The sequence below is a fragment of the Poecilia reticulata genome, linkage group LG19 (assembly GCF_000633615.1).
Source record: "Poecilia reticulata strain Guanapo linkage group LG19, Guppy_female_1.0+MT, whole genome shotgun sequence".
NCBI classification, from domain to species: Eukaryota; Metazoa; Chordata; class Actinopteri; order Cyprinodontiformes; family Poeciliidae; genus Poecilia; species Poecilia reticulata.
Window position 1 is genome coordinate 17,930,922 of NC_024349.1, and position 26,683 is coordinate 17,957,604.

The 26,683-nt window shown below is 40.0% G+C and overlaps 4 protein-coding genes and 1 long non-coding RNA gene across 7 annotated transcripts in view; 4 read left to right on the forward strand and 1 right to left on the reverse strand.

The window, feature by feature from the left end:
• Positions 1-3,138, forward strand: part of ndel1a (nudE neurodevelopment protein 1-like 1a) — a 12,236-nt gene extending 9,098 nt beyond the window's left edge. The window contains exons 7-10 of one of the 2 annotated variants that reach the window (XM_008437466.2): positions 106-206; positions 295-440; positions 544-578; positions 2,020-2,102. In XM_008437466.2, the coding sequence (XP_008435688.1) occupies positions 106-206; positions 295-440; positions 544-578; positions 2,020-2,030 (293 nt within the window). In that variant the 3' untranslated portion in view covers positions 2,031-2,102. Of the gene's footprint in view, positions 1-105; positions 207-294; positions 441-543; positions 579-2,019 lie in introns of both variants that reach the window. The other variant, XM_008437465.2, reaches the window with a different exon arrangement.
• A 967-nt stretch (positions 3,139-4,105) lies between these two features.
• armc7 (armadillo repeat containing 7) lies at positions 4,106-10,218 on the forward strand. 2 transcript variants are annotated; one of them, XM_008437468.2, is made up of 5 exons: positions 4,106-4,255; positions 5,992-6,264; positions 6,805-6,948; positions 7,826-8,100; positions 8,215-10,218. In XM_008437468.2, exons 2-5 carry the CDS (start codon positions 6,186-6,188, stop codon positions 8,269-8,271), a joined length of 555 nt encoding a protein of 184 aa, XP_008435690.1. In that variant the 5' UTR covers positions 4,106-4,255; positions 5,992-6,185; the 3' UTR covers positions 8,272-10,218. The 2 variants fall into 2 exon arrangements, with proteins under 2 accessions (XP_008435690.1, XP_008435689.1); XM_008437467.2 differs by having other exon boundaries at positions 4,107-4,255; positions 7,826-10,218.
• Positions 9,303-26,683, reverse strand: part of acsf2 (acyl-CoA synthetase family member 2) — a 29,414-nt gene continuing 12,033 nt past the window's right edge. The window contains exons 8-16 of the mRNA XM_008437472.2: positions 26,264-26,415; positions 23,773-23,864; positions 23,610-23,686; positions 14,090-14,197; positions 13,822-13,973; positions 13,564-13,705; positions 11,845-11,955; positions 11,691-11,759; positions 9,303-10,755 (exon numbers count right to left, since the gene is read on the reverse strand). Of these exons, the coding sequence (XP_008435694.1) occupies positions 10,708-10,755; positions 11,691-11,759; positions 11,845-11,955; positions 13,564-13,705; positions 13,822-13,973; positions 14,090-14,197; positions 23,610-23,686; positions 23,773-23,864; positions 26,264-26,415 (951 nt within the window). The 3' untranslated portion in view covers positions 9,303-10,707. The remainder of the gene's footprint in view (positions 10,756-11,690; positions 11,760-11,844; positions 11,956-13,563; positions 13,706-13,821; positions 13,974-14,089; positions 14,198-23,609; positions 23,687-23,772; positions 23,865-26,263; positions 26,416-26,683) is intronic.
• LOC103481745 (uncharacterized) lies at positions 14,187-15,585 on the forward strand. The gene is made up of 2 exons (XR_536341.2): positions 14,187-14,273; positions 14,770-15,585. It is a non-coding gene; the product is annotated as an uncharacterized LOC103481745 (long non-coding RNA).
• chad (chondroadherin) lies at positions 16,129-23,452 on the forward strand. The gene is made up of 4 exons (XM_008437471.2): positions 16,129-17,373; positions 19,321-19,484; positions 21,493-21,671; positions 22,204-23,452. Exons 1-3 carry the CDS (start codon positions 16,594-16,596, stop codon positions 21,653-21,655), a joined length of 1,107 nt encoding a protein of 368 aa, XP_008435693.1. The 5' UTR covers positions 16,129-16,593; the 3' UTR covers positions 21,656-21,671; positions 22,204-23,452.

Consider the following 26,683-nt stretch of genomic DNA (forward strand, 5'->3'; position numbering starts at 1 on the left):
TATATATACACATGTGTGTGTGTGTGTGTGTATTTTGCTTTATCACAGTGAAGAACTATTTTCAGTCTTAGATTTACTGGTTTTAGTTTTTATTCCTTGTTTCAGTTTCAGTTTTGTCTAACGGCTACGGCAGCAACTGTCCTCTGACTCCCTCTGCCAGAATATCAGCGCTCAACATCGTCAGTGATTTACTCCGGAAAGTCGGGGTGAGGGATTCCTTCTCCCGTTTTACTCGCTGCTTGTCTCTCCAGAAACTCTCCTTCCTCCCCTCATCCTGTTTTCACCTCCATCCAGGCTCTGGAGTCGAAGCTCGCCGCCTGCAGGAACTTTGCTAAAGACCAGAAAGCCCGGAAGGCGTTCTCTCTGGACAACAGCAACGCGCTCAACGCAAACACAACCAGCTACGCTCAGGCGCTCAGTACGTCGTACTTTGACAAGGCGTAAGTGACGCACACACACACACGGCATCTTATTACCGTACGCATTCACAGATGACATGACGAGAGGAATCTCAAACGTGTGTGTGCGTTTTTGTCCCGGCAGAACCGAGACAGTCACATTCCCGGCCTTAGTTCTGGGTAAATGCAGCTCCTTCGCCTGCGGAGAAGGTTTTGAGATGCATGCTGTGTTGGGTCTAACAAGCCTAGTCTCTAATCGCGTAGAAATAACAACGGTGGTGGGCTGCTGGAGTGGGCTGACTGACGGTGGCGGTAGAGCTCTGATGTCTCCCGTTGTGGAGTCTTTTATCAGACCTGGACTGGCAAAGGGGCGGCCCAAACTTCTGACAGCGATGCAAATTAATTCACTGCACAAAAAGATATTTTAGCTGAAAATATAACCCAGACCATGAAAGCCTTACAAACTGATAAGTTAACTTTATTTCTGTACAATCATATAATAAACGCAGGTGGGAAAGTGGGAGAGAGTCAAGTGGAAGCCACTCTATCGGTATGATTAGCAGACGGCTAGGAAGGACGGAAACAAGCAAACAATTAGGATTGGAAATGACGATTAAAGTCTTGCCACAGATTCTCTATTGGATTTAGCTCTCTGGGCTTTGACTGGGCCATTCTAACACTTAAGTATGCTTCATCCAAACCCGTTTAGAGCTGCTGTCCTACCAGGAGCCCTGAGGTTTTCAGATCCCCTTGTTCCACCTGTTTGCTGAGTATCTTACATTTCAACATTAATTCTTAGCGACGACGTGCAACTTTTACAGAACTCGCCAGGAACTTACTGGTTGCATTCCAACGATACAGATTTAGTTTATTTTAAAACAGTACTGAAAAGTAACTGGTATGTCCATGCATCGTGTTGAGTCCTCCTAATTGTCTTGTGGCTCAAATGTGCAAAACAAACAAATTTGTCTTTGCTTATTCCAGGAAAGTGACCTATGAGTTCTGGAAAGTTGTGAGCTTTTTGAAATACTTGATGCTACTAAATCTAGTTGGTTTAAACTCTGCCAGGAATCATAACACTATGGGAAATGAGGTACTATTTTCATTTTCTTTTTTTTCTTAAACATACTGGGTCTTTGCTTTTGAGTTTTGCCTGATCTTTTCAGACAAAAGAAACATATCAGAAAAAGTCTATAAACCTTTTAATCTACACACATCACACAAATGCCTTCATTTGTATGATCGTTTTCATACTTTGCATCTCATCTGCGTGTCTGAAAGTTGCTGAAATCATAAATCAGGGGTGTCAAACTCCAGTCCTCGAGGGCCGGTGTCCTGCAACTTTTAGATGTGCCTCTGCTGCACCACACCTGAATAGAATAATTAGGTCATTAGGAAGGCTCTGGAGAACGTATCTACACAAAGAGGATGTAATTAAGTCATTTCATTCCAGTGTTTTGTACCTGTGGCACATTTAAACACTGCAGGACAGCGGCCCTTGAGGACTGGAGTTTGACACCCCTGTCATAAATGGAACGACGTTCACGTCGAGTCGGTTCTGGATTCTGGGCAGAGGAAGTGATGCGTGTTTGGTGACATTGTTTGGGTGGCTTTGTTGCAGCGGGACGGTGAACAGGTTCGACCCCGCGACCCTGACTGCCATCACCTCCGCTCCCGCCGCCTCCTCGCCCGGCCTAGTGCGGCTGGCTGTGTGAGACCCTGCAGCGCAGGAGCAGAGACCCAACGCTTCGTCACACCGTCTCCAGCTCCGCGCCCTCCTTGTTGTTTGACGCCGTCCGCTGTCCTGACTCGACTCTTGTGCTTCGTAGCTGCTGTAACGACGGCTCCACGTGTGAGTAGTGGGTGTTTGTTTATCTGTCCGACTCCGAGAAAGACCATAAGCGTCTTTCTGCTCACCTGACTCGGGTTTTTGTTGAGTGCATCATGTCGAAAAAAGGGAAAATATTATGCAAATGTTACATTTCTGACACAATTAAACAACACTTTTCTCACTTGTAAGCAGAATTTCTCACAATTTTACTCAGCAATAATGTCAGTTAGACCGTCACACTCACGTCGGTCAGTTTAAATTGTTCGACACGTGTGCTTGAACAAGGTTTAAGTCATTTTTCTCTGGTGTTGGAAAAGTGTTGGAGCACGCCTCGTTTATTTACAGAACCAGTGTCTAGTGAGTCTTCGTAGCGAGTCACACAACGTAACTTTAAGCTTTGTGACATGAAGTGTACAGTATTGGTCATATTGATCCACATTCACAACGAAGAGGAGAGTTCAGACATGTTAAAGGGATAGTTCAGTTTTTTTTTACCCGTGCTGTTCTGGGGACATTATGAGCAGTCAATATCTTACCTAGTGAATGTTCAGTAAAGTCGGAACTAAACCAAAGGAGGTTTCTGCAATCTTTGATCAACACAAAATACATTTTTATTGATTGTGATTTTGGTCCATGGCTGTTTATGCTGCAGACTGTTGGCTTGAGGTCTGTCTCCGTTCTTTTTTATTATGTTGAATATTTTTAAACAGAACTCAAAATCTGAACTATCCCTCAGTTTAATTTCTGTTCTCTTTTTACCTGTTTTAACTTTTTTTAAAAAGTTGCTGCACAGTTTATTTCTAGGTTTATGTGGAATGTAGGTCAGTTTTAGTGCAATATGGTTTTTAAGTTGTGCGTTTATTTGATTTCTTGACTGCATGTAACCAATAAAAGATGTATTTATTATCACAGATGACTTCACTGCATTTTATTGTTAAGGAAGTAGTAACTTGGGCAAATACAAGTTAAAAATGACCTTTTTTTAAATTAAATTATTTGGCTCATAAATCCACATTTACATTCAAAAATAATTAGACTTTAGCTTTTAGAAGATCCACATTTCTGTATATATATATATATTTTTATTGGTCTGATGTATCATTTGAATTTTCTGAAAAAACAACATTCAGGGTTTTAATAAGCTATAAACATCAAAAATAAAAACTTGAAATATATTACTCCCGTGCGCAATTTATTCCTCTAGAATAGTATCATGAAAAACTACATCATGTTCCAAACTTTGCTCTCATATTAACTCTCGCCCTTTAGCACTTTATAATCAGCCATTTTCACACAATTAAAACTGCTTTCAGGTAGCAAGCACATTTCTTGAACAGGGTTTGCTGCTGCATTCATATGAAATGTCACATGAAAATAAAAACACAACAGAGATTATGAGGATTTAGCTCACAACTTTCACGCACATGGTTCTTCAAGTTGCATGTTCTGCCCTCTGCTGGACAAACACTTAACATTCTCTTCAAACTGTTTATAAAGGAAATACACGTGGAGCTGATACACGGAGACTTCTTTCACTATTTGAAGGCAACAAATCAATCTGTGCACATAGGTCGAGTGCAAAATCTAGAAAACCCCCCCCTTTTTTTTGGTGTATTCTCGTCTCTCTGAAAAGTGGAAAAGTAGGGTCAGCTGATCTGCCGACTTCATTAACAAGGTGAAGAGAGCCCATAAGTGTCTGTTTTGTTCAGTCACGCCCCGCCTTGCTTCTTCTTCTCTGCCAGCTCCTCCATCTGCTTCTGTCGCCTCTCCAGGACCTCCGTCCTCTTGGACTCGTTGCGCGCTCTCTGCTGGGCCCGGATAACGTCCACATCCGTGAAGAACTTATGTCTGCAAGGCAGAAGAAACACAAATCTCACTGGAAGGACAGATTTCTACAGCTATCATGATGAAAATATGGGAAATTGTGAATATTCTTAAAATCAACAGCTTCCTATTTATCACCAGCCTTCAGGAATAGTTCAGAGATTTACATGGAAGACACCAACCTAACCTGAGATTTAACTTTGTAAGTCTAGTTGAGCATTTGCAAGATCTGATATTTTAAGTGATGTAAGCAGTGAGCACAATTAGCACGGCTATCTCTGGGTTTATTCCGAGAGAATTTAGATCTTTATTTTAACTCCACGTCTTGGGAAAAATTACACTTTCCTTTTAAATGGCTCCTTATGTCTCAGAGCTTCCTCTAAATTAATATTTAATTACTGACACTACTAACGGCTAACTTTGAATCCTGTTTTCCTCCAAAAACACATTTCATATCATAGAGCTTGGGTCATTTTGACCTGGTAGGGATTCGCAAGGTGAGTTCAGTGATCGGAAAAAGATTGGATTTTTAAGCTTCTGCCCCACTGGTCACCTGTCAGCACCATACAAGCTAAAGTTCGTCAGATGCTACTTTCCTTCTGAAAAGACTCCATCCCAGTTTGAATGTTGCAAATAAGGAAAATAATGCTGTAGAAATTTAACTTTAAGAAATGCTTAGGACTATTGCATCATAGATCTCCACTCTAAAGATTCAAAGTAAAAATTAAATGTATTCAATGGTTGTTGTTTTTTTGTGGTTAATTTCTACCTTGGTACTATCGTGATTCATGCAGTTAAAACCAGAGAAAGATGCTGGTTCCTAGAAAGAGAAATCAAAACGTTTTGACCATGTGACTCAAATATTATTGTCCCAAAAACGTTCAATAACTCTAGAAAAGTTTTTCTTGGTAAACTAAACAGTTTCCTTAACATTAATAGTTTAGTGCTCTGCAATTTGTACTTTTACCAATTTATATGCTCTTAAAATATGGCAGCACAGTGTTCACAAACCTGTAGAGACAAAACTACTTAAACTGAAAAATGTCTCCTGTGAAAGGATCAGCCCTGAACTAATATCCAGGTACTCTGCAAATGTTTTACAATCTTAATCTTATTTGAGTTTAAATTAATATTCACATTGAAGGCAAGTTAACACATTTTGACAATAAAAATAAACTGTTTACCAAAAAGTAAACGAATAACAGAGAAGGCTACTCGTTATTTGCTTGTTGTTTTTTTCTCAAGCATAGACCTCTGCAAGATTAAATGTGATCACTTAAACCGTTTATGAATTAAGTTACGGTGAATAAATATAATTTGAGCAATCACGACAAAACATCTAAATTTCGGAATTGTAATAAATCGTAAATGTGTTTAATATAACTTAAGGCGCAAATAATAAATTACCTGTTTATGAAGACAGTAGCGAGTCCAATCAGCACACTCCCGAACAGAATCGGTTTGGTGAAACGTTTTCCGGCGGACAGCTTGTGTTGCTTCATTGTTGCGTGTTTGTGTCAATAACGAGGCTTATTGCCTGAAAATAAAACTCAAATTTTAAACCTACATTAGGTAGTTTTTTTCTATAGTTGACCTTCCGAGTGTGAGCTGACACAACAGCATAAACACACACACCTCCTTAGGTCTGGTAACAACTTCCGGTGTTGTGACGAACTTTGCGTCCCGATTGATTTCCCCCTCGGTTTCTTCACGGCGTGTTGAAGTTACTCGTAAAATGCAGCTGAAATCTCAGAATAATAAGAAAACATATCTACTTAAGTATTTAACTCTATTTTATGTAATCAAATATTGTAAAATCATATTAATAAATAGAGGTGGAACTCTGTTCTCCGACACTGTTCCCAGATTTGATCTCTTATTTCCTATGTGCCTACAACGCAGCATTGAATTTGCGATTTTGGGCTCATTTCTTTGCAGGAACCAGAGTAGAAACAACACCTGGGAAACCCGGAACTGTTTTTCTACTCGTTCGTTTTTTCGGACACATTTCAAAGACGGGCGACTGAAACCAACTAACATCAGTAAAGTAATGTGGTAAGCCTGTGCTTGAAAACACATTAATCGGAGGCTGACTTGCATAAAGCGACCAAAGTGGAGCCGGAAGCTGAAATATGAGCTCCACCGAAGCGCCGGAGCGGTTTGAATATTTACAATCTCTTGTCACTGAATTTCAGGACACGGACAGTGAAGGTGACGAATTTTAATTTATCTCTAATGACTTTTGTTTATATAAAGCTTCTTCTTTTATAGCCAAAATGTTTTATTTCTGGGGGGGGGAACACGTATAAATACATAATTTTTACAATCAAGGTTCCTGCTTATGTGAGATTGGGCTGCAGAGGAAACAGATCTAGCAGGAAAACTGAGCAGTGGAATGGCTTAGATTAAATTAGATTAGATTAGACCACGTTCATATGTTAGAATGGGATAGTAATGGGATAGATTGAACAATCTTGGACTGGAATTTAATTTATTATAACTAATTTTAATGCAGTAACTTATTTTTATTAATTAAAATAATCGGATTTTTTTAAAATCATTTTTGACAGGAATTTTGTAGAAAATGTCTTCACTGCTTTGTGATGAACATTTTAGGGGGATATTGCCAACAATTTGTCAGAATCTCACAAAGCTATATCATCAAACAGCGCCTCCTTGTGGTGTAAATTAGAACAACACAGTATATCAGCGGTATCGATTTCATTTTTTGCCTTATTTTTCCTTTATTAGAGGCCAAAGAGCAAGTTCTAGCCAACCTCGCCAACTTTGCGTACGACCCAAAGAACATGGAGTATCTGCGGGAGCTGCAGGTGCCCGACCTCTTCCTGGACATGCTGACCGAGGAGAACGAGAACTTTGTGGAGTTTGGGATGGGTAAGTGTTTAAGTTCAGTAAAACAGAAAAAAAGAAATATTTCATGACATTCCTATGTTATCTCTTTTTGAAATCGTTCAGAAATAGTGAATTGGTACAATCCCCATTACATTAACTGTACTGGTAACCTGCCTGTCTTTATTTGTAGTTATTGCCCAGGACTTCTGCACAGATTCTTAAATAAAGTAAAAGTAGTGAGCAGTAGACAATATGAATATTTAATATCTATTCTTTAGTATTGCAATGCTTCCTAATGCTTTACAAGAAATATTTTTAATCTCTCTTTTCCATCATTATGTGTTTTTACTCAGTTTCCATTGATCCTTTTTTTTTAATCTCACATGTAAAATAGTCTTTCAGTTTCCAAGTAAAGTAAAATAAATGCTGCAAATGATTTCCAGAGCAGAAAATATTAATGCCAGCAAAAACATACCAGTTTCAATGCTACAGGTATGTTGCACATGTGAGCTACCTATAAAATCCAACAGTGTACCTGGACTAAAATGTTGTGTTTTTTATGTTTGTTTTCTCTTTTCCACTCTGGCCACGAGCTTCCTTAGGAGGGATTGCTGCAAAATGAAAAACTTCATGCAGTTGACTTAGCGTAGTTCTATGGATGCATTTTGATTAATCGTCACTATAACTGGAATTAGACTGTCCATTATTACATCTATGATAGTCTGGATTGTGACTTATTGATTGAAATATGTCTGATTTTTACTCGTATTGGTATTTATCTGATTTCTTGTGCACTTCTGTAAATAAATCAGAACATTCTGAGATTTTTGTCATAACTTTTGCTGCTGTGCAAACAAAATGAACTGAACTAAAATCCAAAGATAACCTTCGGCCCTCTGTGCCTCCTCTGTGCTCTCAGGGGGGCTCTGTAACCTCAGCATGGACCCAAAGTGCAGAGAGGTCATCCTGCAGAGCGGCGGCATCAGCCTGGTCACAAACTGCCTGTCCAACCGGCGGGAAGAGACCGTCTTGTCGGCCGTCACCACCCTCATGAACCTCGCCACGCCCGCGACCCGTCCCCAGATCTCCGGGCCGGGAATCCTGCAGTGCATGCTGCGCTTCTCCCTGGCAGAGAGCCCCCGCCTGCGCAACCTGGCAGCCGTGTTCCTGCAGGACTGCTGCAGCGAGGAGCAGGTGAGGCAGGCCCAGCAGCAGACGGAGGGACAGCAGACTGCTGTTGGGATCCCGTTGCCCAAAGAATGAGGACTCGGTTTGGCTCTTTGTGCCTAAAACAAGCTTCCCCCTCTGAGGCGTTTCTGCATCCGGGGGGGTTTTGCTTTTTCAGCCCCAGTGATGCAGTCCTGACGTGATGCTGTGGGAAAATGTTCCACAGGCTTCTGGACGAGGCCGAGGTCGGGGTTGTCTCCTGGCCACTCAGGCTCCTTCACACCGAAGTGGAAAAAAACCAGAGGGAGAGCCGGTGTTTGTGTGCAGGGTGGAGCAGGAAAAAGACAAAAACAGTTACCTCAAAACTTGCTCATTTAGATGTAATAGGACTGCTGTGATCTGTCCACATGGTGTTTTCATATTATTAATTTTATACGTGAAAGCCAAAGTGAATGCTCTGGAGAAAAAATGACCTTTAAAGACAAGAACGTAGAGACGCACAAATCACAATCAGTTGTGGCTTGATCAGTGGTCAGATCAAAAAGTGAAAAAAAATTTTTTTCTTGTTAAATGCATAAAATCTAAGAATTCTCAGTTTATTAATGCGTCAACGATCAGAATATGTGATGCCGTGTTTGGAGGTTCAATGAAATCAAGAAAGAGTGCAGGTAATGAATTCTTTCATTTTGTGTTTTCCAAACAAACAACCTGCTGAAAATGTATTTTCATTTTGTTTGTGAAATCGGTTTTAGCCAGAAGCAGCGTGAATTTTGTTGGGTTTAAGGATTAATGAATGAGTGTACAGTGGAATAAAATTATTTATTCCTAATCTTTAAAAAAAAAATTTGATTTGAGCAGTTGTGAATTACAGACATGTTATGTTCTTCACTAGGAGTTTGTAAAGTTGGAGTCACAAATATGTAAGAAAGCATGAATTTTATGTATATAGTAAAAGATAAACGGGGCAAAATAAAAGCATGTGGGTCGATATTTTGGCCGTTTATCCTAATTGTTACTTTAACTTTCAGTAACTGTAAAACGACTTGCACAACAACAATCTCTTACATTTTTGCTTTTTGGGTCAGAAGCTGTAAAGTTTGGAAAGCGCTGGTCTACAACGGTTATTATTCACAAGGAGAGTCACAAAAGGTCAAAGAAGCACACACCTCACTAAATGAGGTATAAAACTATAAATTAGAAAGTTGAGTGGAAGGAAAAGGATGCACAAGCAAAAATGATATAATTTATTAAGAAGCAGAAATATGTTCCAGAACAGCAAACTGACAAAATTACTGCTCTAGTAAAGGTGATCAGTCACACCAATTACTTTAGTTTTTCCACACTCAGTTTGGGTGTTTCTTGTTTTTCATCAAGTGAAGACAGTTTAAAATCTGTTGTGTGATTTTTATACACTTACAGTTGGATTAAAATAATTTCAGAACATGATAAAGACCGTCTCAGCTTTAAAACCTTAAATTTAAAAGCGTGTTAATGTATATTGCTGCAAAATTTAAATAACCTGATCAGCAGAAGGGAAGATATTTCTGTTATTGAGAAAAAGAAATGGACAAATAGTTTATGTATATATATTAACTTTGCAATTAAGTTTCAAGAATGAAATCTTGTCTAAACTGACTGGATGCTGGGATTTTACCTTCTGTTAAATGTTAAAACCCCACAAAAATCTTCAGCGGCCACTTCAGCCAACGTTCCTTCCTCTTGGCTCTTTCTGTAAGAATAAAACGTCCTGAAACATTTAATGAAACCTGAAGTATGTGAAATAAAATAACAGAAAAATAAAAGAAGGAAAGCAAACCTTGAGGTTCCTCCTTTAAGAGCCAAAAGCCAACGTTTGTTTTAGAAGCTATTTCTGGGCCGAATCCTTCAGGTCTAGACAGCCGCCGACACCCGACCCTGCAGCCCGCACATGTCGTCCAGGCAGGAAATTCTTTACGGCTTTCAGCGTGTCTGCCATGTCGGCTCATTTTTTACATTTTTAATCAGAGCGAGCGGCATGTGGAGGGCCGGGGAGGCGTGCACCTGCTGCCGGGATGAAGAAAAACGCCTCCGTTCTTCCCGTAAAAGAGGAACACCCAGGTCTGGCTTTAATAGAGTTTATTTCAAGTTGAGATAAAAAAAAAAAAATGATAAAAATGGAAGTTTTGGGTAAAAACTGAGCAGACCAACAAGTTTGTCCGCACACATCAACCTCACAGGACGGTCAGAGCAGAACTGTTTAAAAGAAATGAAATCACACTTGAGTGCTAAAATCATATTTTATGTTCCGTCTTGATTCCTGTGTTGCTTTCGACCTGGATCTGAGTCTATACATGTTTGCAGAGTAAATCGCGTCCTTGTCATAACGTTTTATAAAACGAATTAATGCCTTTTTCTTGTAAGAGCTTAAATACCTGACCCACTAATCAGAGTTTAAAGATCCCTGCCCATCGCTGGTCTGCTTACGGATTACACCGTCTGCCAGAGATGCTTCTCCAGACATTTTATCTTGTTCTGATGGCCGGATGGCTTAATCCAAATTGTAGTTTATGTTACACGATTCATATACAGTTTATGTACTGGAAACAGCAATTGGATTCTCTCCGTTCAGGAGAGAAGTCTGTCATTTCCTCTGATTCAGTTCAGCTGCTTCTCGGCCTCCTCACGTAGCTTTTGCTTCTGGATCTGAGTAAAAAAAAAAAAAAAAAAAGACGGATAAATGAGGAAACAATTTTTAAATCTACAAACTGTTCAAGAAATATGGCTGCAAAATGTGAAATTTCCCAGGTTTGTTCGACCTCTGGATCCTAATAGAGGAGAATATCATCCAAAAGTTTTTTTCTTTCAAAAAAAAAAAAAAGGAGCTGCAGCTCAAAGATACTGATGTTTGGGTTTCTTTGGCTAAGAAAATCAGAATATTACATTGCAAACCCATTAGAAAAATAGATTTAGGCTGCACAATTCTGTATCCAAGGACATTGACAAAGTTCAGTGGAAGAAAAAAGTGTAGTTGAAAGGATGTATAAATAACAGAGATAAGTTCAGAATCAAAATAACAAATATGACTTGTTTTTTTGAAGATTCGTTGTGTTTTACATTTTAAATAACTTTTTGAGAAACCCACAGTCAACTTAATTGAAAATATTTTGACACATCAATACAAATAAAAAAAAAGTAAAATTGGGCGTGTGTTTTCCAAAACTCCCTCTTTCAGAATAAAAATGTAGTGACTGATTTTTCTGCTAGTCCATGTTTTTGTTATTTGTTATCCAAAAATATATCTAAAAAAATCATAATATATATATACATAAAAGTGTACACAAAAAAGGCAGGCATCTTTTCTAACTTCAACTTCAGATGTGAGAACATAAAACCGTCGCGTTGCCTTTAATTTCCGGTGCGGTTGGACTTAATGGCTCTCAAAGGAGTCCTAAGTTTAGGGTGTGGATTAATCCGACTGTGTAATGAGGCCAGAGGGACGCCGAGTGCGTGCAGACGGGCTTCATGGCTGAGCTTCTAAATCTGGATCCGTTTTCACTCTGGCTGCAACATGTTTGCAATTAACCACAAAATGAAAGCTGTGGATTTGGGGAAAGAAAAAAAGCCCATAAAAGCATCACCTTTCCAGTAACGGTGAGTGGGAAGCTGGTCAAAAAGAGGATGTAGCGAGGAATCTTGAAGTGGGCAATCTGGAAGAAGTGAAAACCGGGAGATGATGAGCAGAGCAGCTCCAGCAGAGGAAGAAGAGCAGAAACAAAAACGAAATGAAGCCACCTGTCCTTTGCAGTATGCTCTGATCTCCTCTGCTGTGCACTCCTGGCCGTCCACCAGTTTGATGCAGGCACAGACCTCTTCACCCATTCGAGGATCTTTGACTCCAACCACCTAGCAGCCAGGAAACAAAATAAATAAATACCGAGGGTTATCGTTCATCAGTGTGTGCTGAATGTTGAAAATAAACGAGAATAGAAGCATGAAACTAAACTGAAGTTGTTCAAGTTTCTGATTTAGATTGGTAATATTAATTATCTTCATGTTATGGTTAAGCAGGGGTACGGCCGGGTACTCCACACTCCTAAAAGATTTAGCAGGGGTACGCAGTACCTGCAAGAGAGAGGAGCGACTGTCTGCTGTAAAAAAATCAATGGATTCACTGTGCAGCCGTGACTGATTAGTTTTTCAAGAACAATCTAAAACACGACTTAATCAGTTAATAAATAGCTTTTTTCCCCATTTCATATTGTTTCTGAACTGTTCGTGCTTTGAAAGAGCAGCGGTGCAACATGTCGATCACGGAAGGTTTTGAGTCGATCTCAGCATTAGGTGACAAACTGAACGCCGTCAGGACGCTGAGAGCAGCACGTCCTCAGACTCGCTTAAAACGTTCGTAACTTTATTAAAGAACAACAAAAAAATCAACAAAACGTGTTCAAATTAATGACCCAACAACAATAATGATCTCAGTAATTATTGTTTCAACTAGGTGTTGCGCAATTCTGTGCGTTTCGGTTCCATTATCAAAATAGCAGAGCAGGAATTTAAAATTAACTAATCAACCACCGCTGTGATCAGGGAGCGCTTATTAATATTTTGAGGAAAAATATCCCAACTTCAGGAGATGAGCTTTTAACTTAAACAGAGCTCTGTGGTTCCTCCTGTCAGTATGAGAGTCAAGATGAGGAGGCGCCACGTTAGGAAGAGAAGTGGAAGCTGCAGGATCTTCAGAACAAACAGGTCATGATGCTATAGGCCGACTAATTATCCCTCTGTCTGGACACAGGATCAGTATAACCAGTTTAAAAGCTAAAATGAATGGTTATATGCCAGACATGGAAAACTGGGATGCACTCCATGCCATGATGTTCAGAATTTAGGTCTCATGGCATCTCAAGGTGTCAACATTGCAGCCAGTGGGCTGAAGGAAATACAGCTTTATTTTGTAGCAATTCAAGAGCTGCCAGCTTTTATCGCTTTGCAAAAAAACTCAGAAGCACACAAAGAAGCAATTTTTTTTGTCATAAAAAAATTATTTAAAACTACTTTCACCCCTGTGGTTAAGTGAAATAAAAAGATGTGGAGGTTTTGGAGCGTAAACACTAACGTTCGTAATATAAATCGAAATTTAACAATGACTAAAACAAACTATAATGAGGCCAAGAAGACCAAGAAGAATTTTTAAAGAAAAAGCAGATGGATAATAATTATAGGTTTTTGTTGGCAAGATGTTTATCTGCATTTTTCTAGCAAGATGTTATAAAGAGGAACAGCTCTGAAAAGAGCTTTGACAGGCATATAAATTTATATAAAGAAAAAACATTGAATTTTCTTTTTATATAAATCAAAGACTGTCAAAGTATTGAACACTATTTTGTTTCAAGGAAAGAAGGATATTAATGGTTTCCAGCACCATCCAAAATTTACTCTGATATCGACGTAGAATCTGTTCTGTCGTTGCCGTTTGTGGCCACGGATGGCGCCGTTACGCCCACCCACCTGTGCCTCCTTCACTTTGGGATGCATGTGGAGGAACTGTTCGATCTCTGCCGGGTAAATGTTCTCTCCTCCTCGGATGATCATGTCTTTAATCCTGCCGTCGATCTTGCAGTAGCCGTAGGCGTCCAAGCTGCCGATGTCTCTGCAGGGAAGAACGCAACAACCAACCGACAAACAAAACGTGCTTTTAATAAAAAGTTTAAAAATGATGGTTTGCATGTGGTTATTTTTTACACCGTCAGACATCTTAGGACTCACCCAGTTCTGTACCAGCCGTCTTTAGAGATGCACTCCTCCGTTTTAGCCCGTTCGGACCAGTATTCCAGCATCACGCAGTATCCTCGGACCATTATCTCCCCTTTCATCCCCAGAGGCATAATCTGGCCAGTTGTAGGGTTTACTATTTTAGCCTGAGGGGAAAATAAAGAGATACCTATTCAATCTGGAAACAAATTCTCACCTCACACAGAGAAATAACCATACATGTGTGATTTTTTAAATTTATTTGAGAAGCGTGTCGGTGTACCTCCACGTGGTCCACGATGTAGCCAACAGTCTCACACTTCCTCTCCATGTTGTCCAGGGGACAGCCGAGGAACGTCACTGGGCTGTTCTCCGTGGTGCCGTATCCAATCTGTCAACGACAAAAACACCAGAAGAAGAAAGCAGGAAGATGAGTCAGTGGAGAAGGAGAGGATTAAAGAAACCAGGTTGTTGTTGTTGTTGTTGTTGTTTTTTTTAATCAGCGTCCATAAAGAGTTTTGGTTTTGATTGTCTGCAGAGTTTTGTTTGTTTCTCTCGGCCAACCAACCAGAGATCCGTCCTTTCTGAGGAAACAGGAAGCTGAATTACTTATTTTAAACTATTCTAGATTGTTCATTAGATTGAACTGGATTGACAGTTAATTTGGTTTAAAACAACTTAGATGAATTGGTTTAAATATAGCATAAGGCGTCGGGGAATCCCAATAGGTTTGAATTTGATGGCATTTTGAATCTACAGGATTTACACCCGCCTGCATTCAAAATGTTTAAAATGGACTGTTTTGGAGTTATTGCAATAAAAGGAGTATTCTTTTCTCCTAGCTGAATATTTCAGACTACGGAAATATTATTTTCATGACAACTTGAAATGAAAAGATGAGGTTAAGGATATGTGGCTACGTGTCCGTCTATAAACTTCACGCCCAGTTGTTTATCGTTTCAGGACTTTCTGCACAACTTGCTGTTCTTTAACAAGGAGTAACAACAGAGGACAACTGCAAACAGAAGATCGTCTCCTACAGGACACTGTGGAAGACGCATATTTTGGCAAAACCTTCTTGTTGTTATTGTATCCATATCTAAAAATGTCAGTAGTTTATTCACCTTAGAGTTGTAAAGAGTCTTGGTTGCAGATCCCCGCTGTTAGAGATTTTTTGGTATTATCATTTTTGTTTTACTTTTGCTTGTTTGTTGTATTACTTTAGTTCATATTCAGTCTAATGTTAATCAGCAGTTAATCAACGTTCAGTCTAATGTGAGTAGGTAAATGACGTGATGCGAATACTTTTTGATTGTTCTGTTGAATATCTGTGTTCCTGAGAACTGATTGTTCCCTCCGAAGTTCGCTCTCAAGAGAAAGAGCTAGATGACCTGTGTGTTAGATGGAGCCTGCCGCCTGTTTTATTGTTCATCTTTTCTGACTTTGTTTTCCCAAATAAAAGGCCTGCTCGAGCAGAGAGAGGCAGAACGCTCAGTGAACGGCTTGGGGGAGCAGTTTGCTGAGTCTTCTCCTTTTGCAAAAGCTTGGTCATAAAATTCATATACGTTATCTGTGGTTCTTTTAATGAAGGTTCGAAAGGAAAAATACCTATCATTTTTTGGTGCCGAAAACCGGGATCTCTCATACCGAAATGCGCATTTAAGCTCCTTTAATTTGCTACGTTCCATCCAGCCCGCCCTGTTTTATGGTGGGTAAATTGGTGTTTGCCTCCGGCAGGAATGTTTTCTTCTCCATTCAGCTGATTATCAAAAAAAAAAACACAGGCGAATCCTCCAACAGCAGCAGGAAAGTTTAAATTGAGCAATAAATGTCAGGCTCTCTCAGATGAAGCTGTGGTGAGAGTCTTCACCTGCCAAACCTCTAAAAAAAAAAAAATAAATCAAGATTCACAATAAAATGTTAGATTTGTTAAGTAAATACTAGATTTTTCTTCTTTTTAAAAAAAAAATGGGTGGGACCATAAAATACATGCAGCCAAACCATCCTCCAACCTGAGCCAGTCACATCCTGCCAGAAACGGCTCCAAATTACATAAACCGCTCCATCTTCTGCACTGAGGTTTAACTGGAAATCTCCATTACATAACGCTGCTGTCAGGTTACAGAAAGCAACAATGCCCACAGGAATGCAAAGTGGCATTTAAAGTTTTCACACCCGTGATGATGGAAGTATGCCTTTTTTCTTTCCTTTTCTTTTTTGCAAATGACTTGCATCTTGCTTCCATGCCAGCCATCTGGAGACTATTACAAGTTATAAAACAGCTGCGCAGGAGTGGCTCCTTTTTCCTGCCGCCGCAGACTGAAAAAACAATAGCGAAGTCTGGGAGCGTGCACAGAACCAAACTGACCTCATGCCACGTTGTCAAACGTTCACCTGGAGCCTCTGACAGGGGGGGGAAAAAAATACGATTGGTGCTTGTTGCCATTTGTTGGGACGTGCGTCCACCGTGGTGCGCTGGACGTCAGAACGTCCCTTGCTGCAGAGACGAGATGTCCACGGGCGCTCTGTGAGGGTTAAATTCTCACTGACACTTGACTTCCATGTGCAGACCTCTCACTTTAACCCTCCTCATTTTTTCCCTCCTCAAGTAAATGTTATAAATAGCGCTGTGTGCTCGGCTCATCGGCAATCCTCCTCTCACCTTTTGCTCACTCCTCCTCTCTGTTTTCCTCACAGCTCTGTTGTAGCTTCTCCTAACTGCTCCCGTCAAGGTTTTTCTTTTTTTTTTTTTTTTTGGTGAAAGTTGCTCTGACGGAGGCCATCAGAATGCGCTCTGCGTCCTGCGTGCTGTTGTTAGGAAGCTGCATCCTCCTGGGGCTCCCGGGAGTCCAGAGCCAATGCCCGAGCCCGTGCCACTGCCACGGAGACCTGCAGCACGTCATCTGTGACAGCGTGGGGCTCAAGAAGATCCCTCAGGTTTCGGAGGCCACCCGTCTGCTGAACCTGCAGAGGAACAACCTGGGCACCGTCCCCTCGGGGGCCTTCAGCGAAAGCAAGGGTCTCGTTTCTCTGCACATGCAACACTGCCAGATACGAGAGATCGAGTCCCAGGCCTTCAAGGGACTGAAGAAGCTCGTCTACCTCTACTTGTCCAACAACAAGATCAGCAGCATCAAGTCGGGCGCCTTCGAGGACCTCACCATGCTCACCTACCTGTACCTGGAGGGGAACCAGATGAGCGAGCTGTCCAAGGGGCTCTTCTCCCCCATGATCAACCTCTTCGTTCTGCAGCTCAACAACAACAGGCTGCGCGAGCTCCAGCCAGGGACCTTCGCGGGCGCCAAGGACCTGCGCTGGCTGCACATGAGCGGGAACGAGCTGACAACGCTGCACCCGGGGTCTCTGGACGAAGTGGAGAACCTCGCCATCCTTCACCTGGACAGGAACAGGCTGTCCACCTATCCCAGTGCCGCCATAAGCAAACTGCGAGTGGTGGAGGAGCTCACGCTGGGAAAGAACCCCATGAAGACGATCCCAGACAACGCCTTCCAGAGTTTTGGTCGCTACATGGAGAAACTACACCTGGACGACATGGGCTTGGAGAAGGTAAGACCCGTTTACTTCATGGTTTAGAGAATCAATCTGTGATCAAAAAAAAAAAAAACTAGAGGAAAAGGATCTGGGTGAAAAGTACATCTGAAAGTGTCTTTTTTTAAAATTATACACTCATTTTGGCCTGTTTTAAATGGTTTAGAAGGAAGTTTGAACGCTTAAGTTGGGAAAAATGAATCGGCAAGTTTCTATAAAAAGACGACAAGAAATCAGAATAACAGATTTTGCTGAATTATTGAATTATATAACATTACAACACTTCAATGTGCTAACATTTTTAATATTGGGCTATTCACTGTCATGTTTATCCCTACTTAATTAGTTTAAAATTGACTGAGTCAGTTTGCTTTTGGTATCCACTTCCAGTGAGCAATTTAAACCTGGGGTGTCCAACGTACGGCCCGGGGGCCAGATGTGGCCCCTGTCCTCATTTTGCGTGTCCCCCAACTACAATTAAAAAATGACAAGCCTGCCGGCACAGGTGTTTGATGCAGATGGAGACTTTTGTTTTTAATTAGGGCAAAATTATTACGAACAAATTAAAATCTTAACAAAACGGATAATATTTGATATAACAGAAAATATTCATGTTTTCATAACCACACTTCCTACATTTGATTTAGTTTCATATTTAGATATTAACACATACATTCAGTGACTTACTCTTTTACTCAGAAGTAGACTTTGAGGCAAACAAATTTGAAATTTGAATTTGTTTAATTTATAAAAAATAAGGAAATAGAGCAAATACGATCCAAAAAGTGGCTCAAATCTTGTTCTTATGGCGTTTTTATTTTCCCCAAAACAAGCCCTCCAAAAATGTGAAGCAAAATCCTTTTTGATTTTTGGGAATAATGTTATTTACATAACCCATTCTCACAAAAAGTCTAACTACTTCGTTTGTTTTGTTACATTTTTGTATGTTGAGCAGCTAAAAAGAAAAAAAAAAACATAATATAAATTACTTGTGAATCTTAATTGTTTTAGAAATCATAATCTGTTTGGGTCTCAAGTATTTCTGTTCCTGTTCACCAGGCTGCCAATGTACAGTATGAGCTCTTATTCAGACACTCGTTCATCTGATACTTGAGGTTAAGACAATATTTGAGCGCCACTGTGCCAGTGAAATGAGGCGCTCAAAGGGAGAACATCAGTAAAATAAACTTCTCACGCTGCGATGGTGTGAAACCAGGTGGAAGCAGCGGGAGCTGGCAAGCAGATTCAGACACTTTTTTTTTACCCAAATGCAGGTATTTTTAGAGTGTTTTTGTTTGCAGGATGTCGGCCAAGCATATCTGGTTCCAATTATTACACAAGCAATATTTTCAGCAGCGTGTGTTTTGCGCTCTGGCTGGAAGGGTCCTATAAACAGGCCAGGAGGGGCTGGATCACAGGTAAACAGAGGCCGGGTGCTCCACGGTGCATGAGGAGGAGTATTTTTAGCCCGCTGAATGGACAACAGTCTCTTTGGGAGCCATGCTGGCAGAGGAGCAGCCCAAAAACGGAGGCTGCAGAGGGAGCAAAACAGCTCTGCCATGATGGAAATCTTCCATCTTTTTCCAAAACACCAGTGGAAATTTCCGAATGGCCTCATCTCTTCCAGCTCAAGATGAAACAAGCTTTTACAGAGCGGCCTCGTCTTCCTCCTCGTGGAGACGAACTCGACGCAGGCCGGTTCAGCTCGCACCTCTCTGAAGGTTTTAGCGCCTTCACAGGTGCCCATGAAGCCGAAGGTAAAAGAAAGAGGCCAGTAAATGTCAGTGTTTACATATATGAGAGGGTGCAGGAGAAAGGATGAGAAGAGGCTTTCATTCCAGAAAAAAAGCAAACATCCGTCTCCTTCAGCACGCAATCCGTTTTGTGATAAAGTTCAAGACAAACGAGCCTGACATTTTGAGCTGAGATAAACTAACCGACTGATTCTCCCTTTTTTTTTTCTAGCTATCTGCTGATGCATTTAATGGTGTGACAGCACTTAAGTTCCTTTATCTGGACAACAACAACCTGAAGTCTTTGCCCAGCACTATGCAGCTAAGTGTCGACACCAACATGACCCTCTTCAACAACCCCTGGACCTGCTCATGCCAACTAGCGCCACTACGCAAGTAAGAGATGAAATACAAAGGCTGTTTCCAAGGTCTGATAAGTTAATCATGTAGAATCGCTGTGTTATCCCAAGAAAAATAAGTTCATGAAACCTAGAGCCACTGGCTACATTTATGACATTTAAGTGGCATGGCATTGGCAAAAACATTCTCTTCCCCAACCGTATTGAGTCTGAGGACCCTTATGTTTTATAGCTCCCTTTTCCCCTTTATCATGCTGATGTACAGGAAACTTACTGCATTCTGCCAAATGAGCTTAAGAGTCAATAATTAATGCCAAACAGTAAAGACACCAGCATCATAGAAAAATGATCTTAACAGACTAAAATAAATCCTTTCAATGACCTTAGAGGACGGGCCAAGCAAGAGTTACAAGTGTTAACCTGATAAATTGTTAACACTTTATTTGACGGGGTGTGCATAAGACTGACATGACGTCGTCATAAACATGATATAACATCTGTTATGAACATGAAGGGGTCTTTATGACTGTTGTCATGAAGAGTCATTTGGTAAATAATGACACTTTCAATACAACGTCGTTCTAAATGTTGCACTGAAAGTCCATTAATAGTGCCAACTTTGCATTAAAATGTGAATATTTATAAAATAATACAAAGTTGGAACTTCTAGTGGACTTTTAATGCACCTTTTAAAACAGCTTTGCATTAAAAGTGTCATTATTTACCGAATGACACTTTATGATAACAGTCATAGACATTCATAAAGACTCTTTCATGTTCATATCAGATGTTATATCATGTTTATGACGGTGTCATGTCAGTTTTATGCACACCATGTCAAATGAAGTGTTACTGTTAAATTTTTTTAGCTTTAGGTGTCTGAAGTTATACCTGCAGAAATTAGCTTCAGGTAACTACAGCACTTGGACTAGTGATCATGACTACAGCACAAGGTTAGATTCAAGCATCTATAGCACTGGTTTAGCTTAAGGGGTAACCAGAACTATTGCCATTATAAACTATGTGCACCTAATTTACCGACAAGGGCTGGTCTGAAGGACGTTGGTGAAAACTAAAGGACCTGTTGGAGAAGGCCAGCAGTAACTGACCTCATGCTGAAAGGACTCATCCCAACTAGAAAGACTACAGCTTCTGTGGTTATTGGAGGCAAACAAGAAACAATTTATTATATAGAAAGAGAAAAAGTCCTCAGGCTGCTCCATTTAGGAAGGAAACGAACCTGGGCTCTTAGGAGGAGAAATTTCATGGTGTTCGAAGGACTTAAGGGAAGGTCTGAGTCCATTACCATGGCAGACATCTGTGGCAGAAAAGCTCTAGACATTTTGGCACCGTTTTAATGCCATATAGAGGACTAAAACACAGAGTCATACACCAGGATAGTGGTCCCAATCTTTAAGAAATGCTACAGGACAGAGTATCCCATCTACTGAGGGATTCTCTGTCCCAGACTCTCAGATATCGCTCTTATGCATTAGAAAAGATCCGACTGATTCTCGAACGTCTCATTCAGGAAGTGTTAGTCAAACTCTTAAAGGAAAGCCACTCATCTTCAGTCTTGCTTTCATGACTGAAGATAAAAGCACAACTTCTCCACAACTTCACCTCAAAAAGGTGAAGAAGTTGTGGAGAAGAGGATAACTCTCAGGAACTTGTTCTTTTGTTACGTTTTACAAATGGTGTGGTTCTATTAGCTTCTTGCATGACCCTGGATTGACTCACTCTTGAGTGTTAAACAACAAAGATGAGACTCAGCTGTGTTACACTTCATTCCTTAAGTGGACCAACTTTCATGGTAGATCAAATTTCTCTCTCCAGTTCTGCTGGTACAAATTAAACCCAAAAAGTATTTGGATTTTCCAATCTAAATACTACTAATGCAGTACATGGCAGCCAGCAAGAAACACAAACTGTTAAAGGAATTTTAGTCCTTCATAAAGATGCGTCCCAAAGCTGCCATCAATACCAGTCTCAATTTCTGCTTGTTGAATAAAAAGTAAGTCATCTTTTTTTATTTCTGCTTTCAGGTGGATGGACTCCCGCCAAAATGAAACAGATGCAATTTGTGAATCCCCTCCTCCACAGAAAGGCATACAAATCAGAAAAAGCACCGTTTTCAAGCGCTGCAAGAGCGAAAAGAACAATAAGGGCAAGAAGACAAAGAAATCTCGGACTGGTCGACGTCAGTAAACCGTCAGCTGATCAGGTATCCAACAACTAACAAGCCGTATATCTAAAAGGACTCTTGGGAAGTAACTGTTTTTTATTCATGCATCATGAAAGAAAAATACATTTAAAAATATAGAACTCCACTTAGCATGTTGTATACAGAACTTTATAAATGGTTCTGTTGCTTTTAAATGGGATGACTAAGTCGGTTTGGAGTAATAAAAACACTTATGCTGGAGGAATGCAGCTCATTGTGAAAAGAACAACCCAAACATTGAGTTGAACAGTAATTTTGATACATCCACCCATTTTTTGTAAGTACTGGAGATGTATTTCTGTTTTTACCCTTCAAAATATCCAAATCACATTCCTGCAAAGTGTCTGGATGTGGTTTTTGGGTAGCTCATATTTAGCTTCACACACTTGTGTTCAACACTTTTCTTTCCCGACTCCCTTCTGTCTGCGTTGGCCCCAGGATGCAGTAAACCGCGTCCAGGTCACGAGGTGTAAAACTGTTTAATCTGGCAGCAGATTTTTGATTTTTGTCATGTCTGCCTCTCCCTCTGCAGGAGGCACAGAGAAGGAGCCTGTCCAGGTGACCGGCTGCAGCGAAAGCAACACTTACCGACTCTGCTTTGAGACTGTCATGAAGAAAAAGCTTTACGCTCTATGCTACACAAAAAACATACTCTTTTCTTTATATCATTTATATCAAAGACTGAATAATAACGTGGACGCAGAAAACGAAGCAGCAGGAGGCAACCTGAACAGAAAAGTGAGATGTTTTTATTCTCCCTGATGCAGCGGAGATCTTGGTTTTATTGAAGTAACTCTAAAGATTTAGTTCACATCTACGACTGTTGATCAGGACTCAGAAAAGACCCAGAACATCGAAATGTGGTGCTTTCCAAAAGGTATTCACGTCCCTTAAACTACGGTGTGTTTCAGTGGGATTTTATGTGATAAACTAACACAAAGGAGTGCATAACTGTTAAGAGGAAGGAGAGTGTGCAAGTTTTGACTTATTTAATCAAATCTGAAAAGTGTGGCATGGTATTCAGTCCCCATAAGTCAACACTTTCCAGAAGATCTTTTGGGGTTTATCTTAATGTTTTTTACATCCAGGGACTAAAACTTTTGCCCATTCTTCTTTGCAAAGCAGCTCAACGTCACTCAGACTAGATGAAGAGCAACAAATCATCCGTTTTCAAGTGATGCCACAAATTCTCAATTTAACTTAGGTCTGGACTTTGACTAGGCCATTCCAACACATACATGCATTGATTTAAACACATTCTGATTGCATGTTTAGGGTTTTTGTCCAGCAGCTGAACTTTTGCCTTTATTTCAAGTCTTTTACAGCCTCTAACAGGTATTTTTTTCCAGGTTGGTCCTCTGACCAGCTTAAAACAAAATGATCCATTCTCTCCCTTCCTCTTCAAATGTATGAGCTGCTTTATGTTAGTTTGTTATCTAAAATCCCAGCTGAAATTTGTGGTTGTAATGTGACAAAATGTGTGGAAGTTTAAGCTTAAAGTGCACGAACACTTCTACGAGGTGTCGTACGTCCAAAACGACACAAGAACAGGTGATTCAGAAATTATTTGTCTTTTCAGTGTCCTTCGTTGTAAAAGGGGAACAGGGTATATTTTTCTTCCCACTGTGTGCAACAAGATGACAAATGTAAGATTTCTATGATTTTTTTTCTTTCTACTAAAATATGTTTGCTCATTTATTGTATATTCTGTGTGTTTATATTTCACTTTTGGACGGGATGATAACTGTTCACATCCAATAAACCCTTTTTTAAAAAGTAAATATTGTTTTGTTTGTCCTCACTGCTCAAGTTTGTCCTTTGTCTCCCTCTTGTGTTTGAAAGCTGAACTCCACTTTTAAGTCATTGGATTTGAAGGCTTTGCGATTTCATAGCTACCTGTTTGTGTTTATTAAGGATTGTTTGTGAAAAAGGACTCACCGTCAATTCTTTGATGCCCATTTGAAGCACCACTTTCTTCACCAGCTCTGCGGGGCACGGAGAGCCAGCCATGAGGCCTGCAGGGAAAATAAGGGAATAAACTAATCAATGCAAACCTGATAGACAAACAGAAACAAAAATGATATCCACCTGTTTTTCTTACCTCCCTCTACGGATGACAAATCATATTTAGCCAAATCCGGCTGGTTAAGCATGTCAACATACATGGTGGGAGTCCCGTAGATGTATGTGCATCTGACAGTAGAAACAACAAAATACCTTTTGAGAAAGAAACATAGATGCAGAACTATCCAAGTAATGTTTTTTTGTTTGTTTGTTTGTTTGCTTGTTTATTAAAAGGGAATATATTTCAATAAAAACATGAAGTGTATTTGTGTGAAAATATATTGGGCTGCAGCTATGGGGGAATTTTCCTGCCATAATTCAAGAACATTTTCATTTTGAACGCAGGACTTCATGTCTTTCTTCTCAAAACGTGTCATGCTTGTACTCAAAACTTCTGCTCTCTTTCAAATACTCACTGTACTCTCTCAAACCTTTCTCCTCACGCTCAAAACTCATCTCTCTGCTGCTCGCTTGCAAAACATCATCTGCTCGCGCTTAGAACAGAAAAGTACCATCGCCTGGCAACCTCTCAGCCAACAGAATGCAAGCGTTTGTTTTCTTCTAGTGGGTGTGCCTGCGCTCCCTCCCTCCCACCTCTGTTCCCCTGCCTGACCAATGGCAAGCCAGAATTTGAAGTAGCAAGGGTTGCCATGGCGACTGGCGAGCATTGATCAACAGCAAAAGACAGGAAATACTGCTTTCAGACACAAAATGTAATTAAAACTCTTTGTAGAACAGTCAGTAGTAAAGTAATAAATTATCTTTTCAACAATACTGTGATTGCTGAAAAGATCTGTAGTCTGTAGTGTTAAATAACACAAACAGCTGAAATACAACAAAGAAGCTGTTCGGTATATTCACATTACACCAGCAAAATGTTGCTGACTTTAAATTTATTTTCTTACATTTAAAGTCAATGTTTTCAGAATTACTTAATGATTTTTATAGTTGTTTTGAAGCTGGACCCATCACAATCCTATGGGAGTTTTAGTTGTTTTATTGTCCTGCTTTGTGTGCATGAAATATATGCAGTTTGGTTGTTGTTCCTCCAGGTTCTTGGGAAAATAGTTGAGCCTTTCTGTCTGAAATTAGGAGGTCTGGAAGTTTTTATATGTTTAAATGCTCAAGTCAAATTCCTGTGGCGAGATCGCTAAATGCACCATATTAAACAAAACCAGATGGTGGTTAAAAAGAAAGAAAGCTTTTCGGTAAGGGTCCAGTGACTGAAGGAACTGAATGGCAGCCATTTTTAGCATCTATGAGGTTTTTAAGACTTAAATAAGCTCAAAGCGATTAAAAGGAATCTATGTTTTCTACACCATGTCTAGATGCGGCTGCAGTTTAACTCTCTGGTTGCTGTGAAGGAGCGAGAGAGAGCAAGACTTTCAATAGAAAATAGGAAGTCTGATCTGATTATGAAAGTTGCAGCATTTTATCTTTTCGAGCTCTTAATATTTGTCCGGATTTGGAAATGACGGCAGCAGAAATCTCACAGTTAAGGCCAGGATCTAAAGTCTGCAGTGTTTACAATGATAACTCTGTTTACTAATCGCTAACCTTTTATCCACCATCTTATTTTACTTATTTTATTTTGTTAGTTTTAAATAAGCTTTTTTGTGTTACTAGTTTTAATTCTTAAAATATTAACAGGAAAAGGACTTCTGTATGAGCTATTAAAGGGCCTTAAAATGTACTTTTCTTTTTAAGCCTAACAAGAAGATGTTTCTTGTCCCTTCAAATCAATTTGAAATAAAAAATAAACCCAAGATGCTAAGCAAAGGTTAAAATGACATCTCAGCTACATTCAGGCTTGGTTTTAAAATAGTAAAATTCAGTTTTACTGCTACATTTTTCACATTAACCATACTATAAATAATTCATTAGGAAGATGTGAATTTCTTTCTTATGTGTACTTATATTCCAGTTCTCAAAGTTTGTAAAACTAAGTATTTTTTTCATCTGAAGAAAAAATGTATCAGATTTACAGACAGGGCAAATACAGAAGTTAAAAACACATTTAAAGAAGTTGCATTTTTCTCTACTTCCTGCTTGCAAAACAAAGCTGAACAAGTTTCTTAATCTTTTCTTAAATCTATGAAACCAGATTTCTCTTATCCAAATGGCTGTGCTAAAGGAAAACCAAAAGAGAATAAAGCCTACATATTATTAAGGTTTCAAATCCTGAAACCCAACACAAGCAGCTAGTCTGTTAAAACTGTTAATTGCTTGTAAATGTAGTACATTTCCAGAGTGATTGTGTGTGGCAAGCTGTCACTTTACTCTGTGTTGAGTAAATATGAGCCGTGCAAAAACCGGTTTGCTGACCTGTGAACAAATGTGGTGGATTACTCCCAGGTATTTTCATTTCAACAGGATTAAAACCAAAGAAAACTCTAAATTTAACAGCGACCCACCAGTACAGGTTACTCAATTGTTAGAAGTAATTAGATCCAAGCAGACCACCGATGCTATTCATGGTTCAGATCCGACACTTTGTGTGTAATTCAGTTGGTGGTTTCTGGAATTACCTCTCGCTCTGCATTGCGTCGAGGTTGGCCTTTCCGTTGTACCCTGCCGAGGGAAACACCAGGGAGAGGCCATGCACGGCCATAGCAATCCCTCCACCAACAGAGCCGAAGCAGTGGTACAGAGGCACCGGCACGCAGACACGGGTGTGGGGCTGCAGATGCAAAATACACAAGTAAATCCATACTGTTGGAAGGTCTGGTTATTTTCCTCTAAATGGTTCCACATTTGAAAGAAAATGCAATTCTGGGTTGAGCCAATAACCCAATCCTGATACTGATCTTTGTTTAGTGTCACTTACTGGATTGGATAGTTGGTGTTTGTGGAAGCAAGAAACATTGCCAATTTAAAATCTATATTAATTTAACATTTAATATGCTAAATGAGGTCAGTGGAGGTTGCTTTTGGGTTTGCCGTTTCTT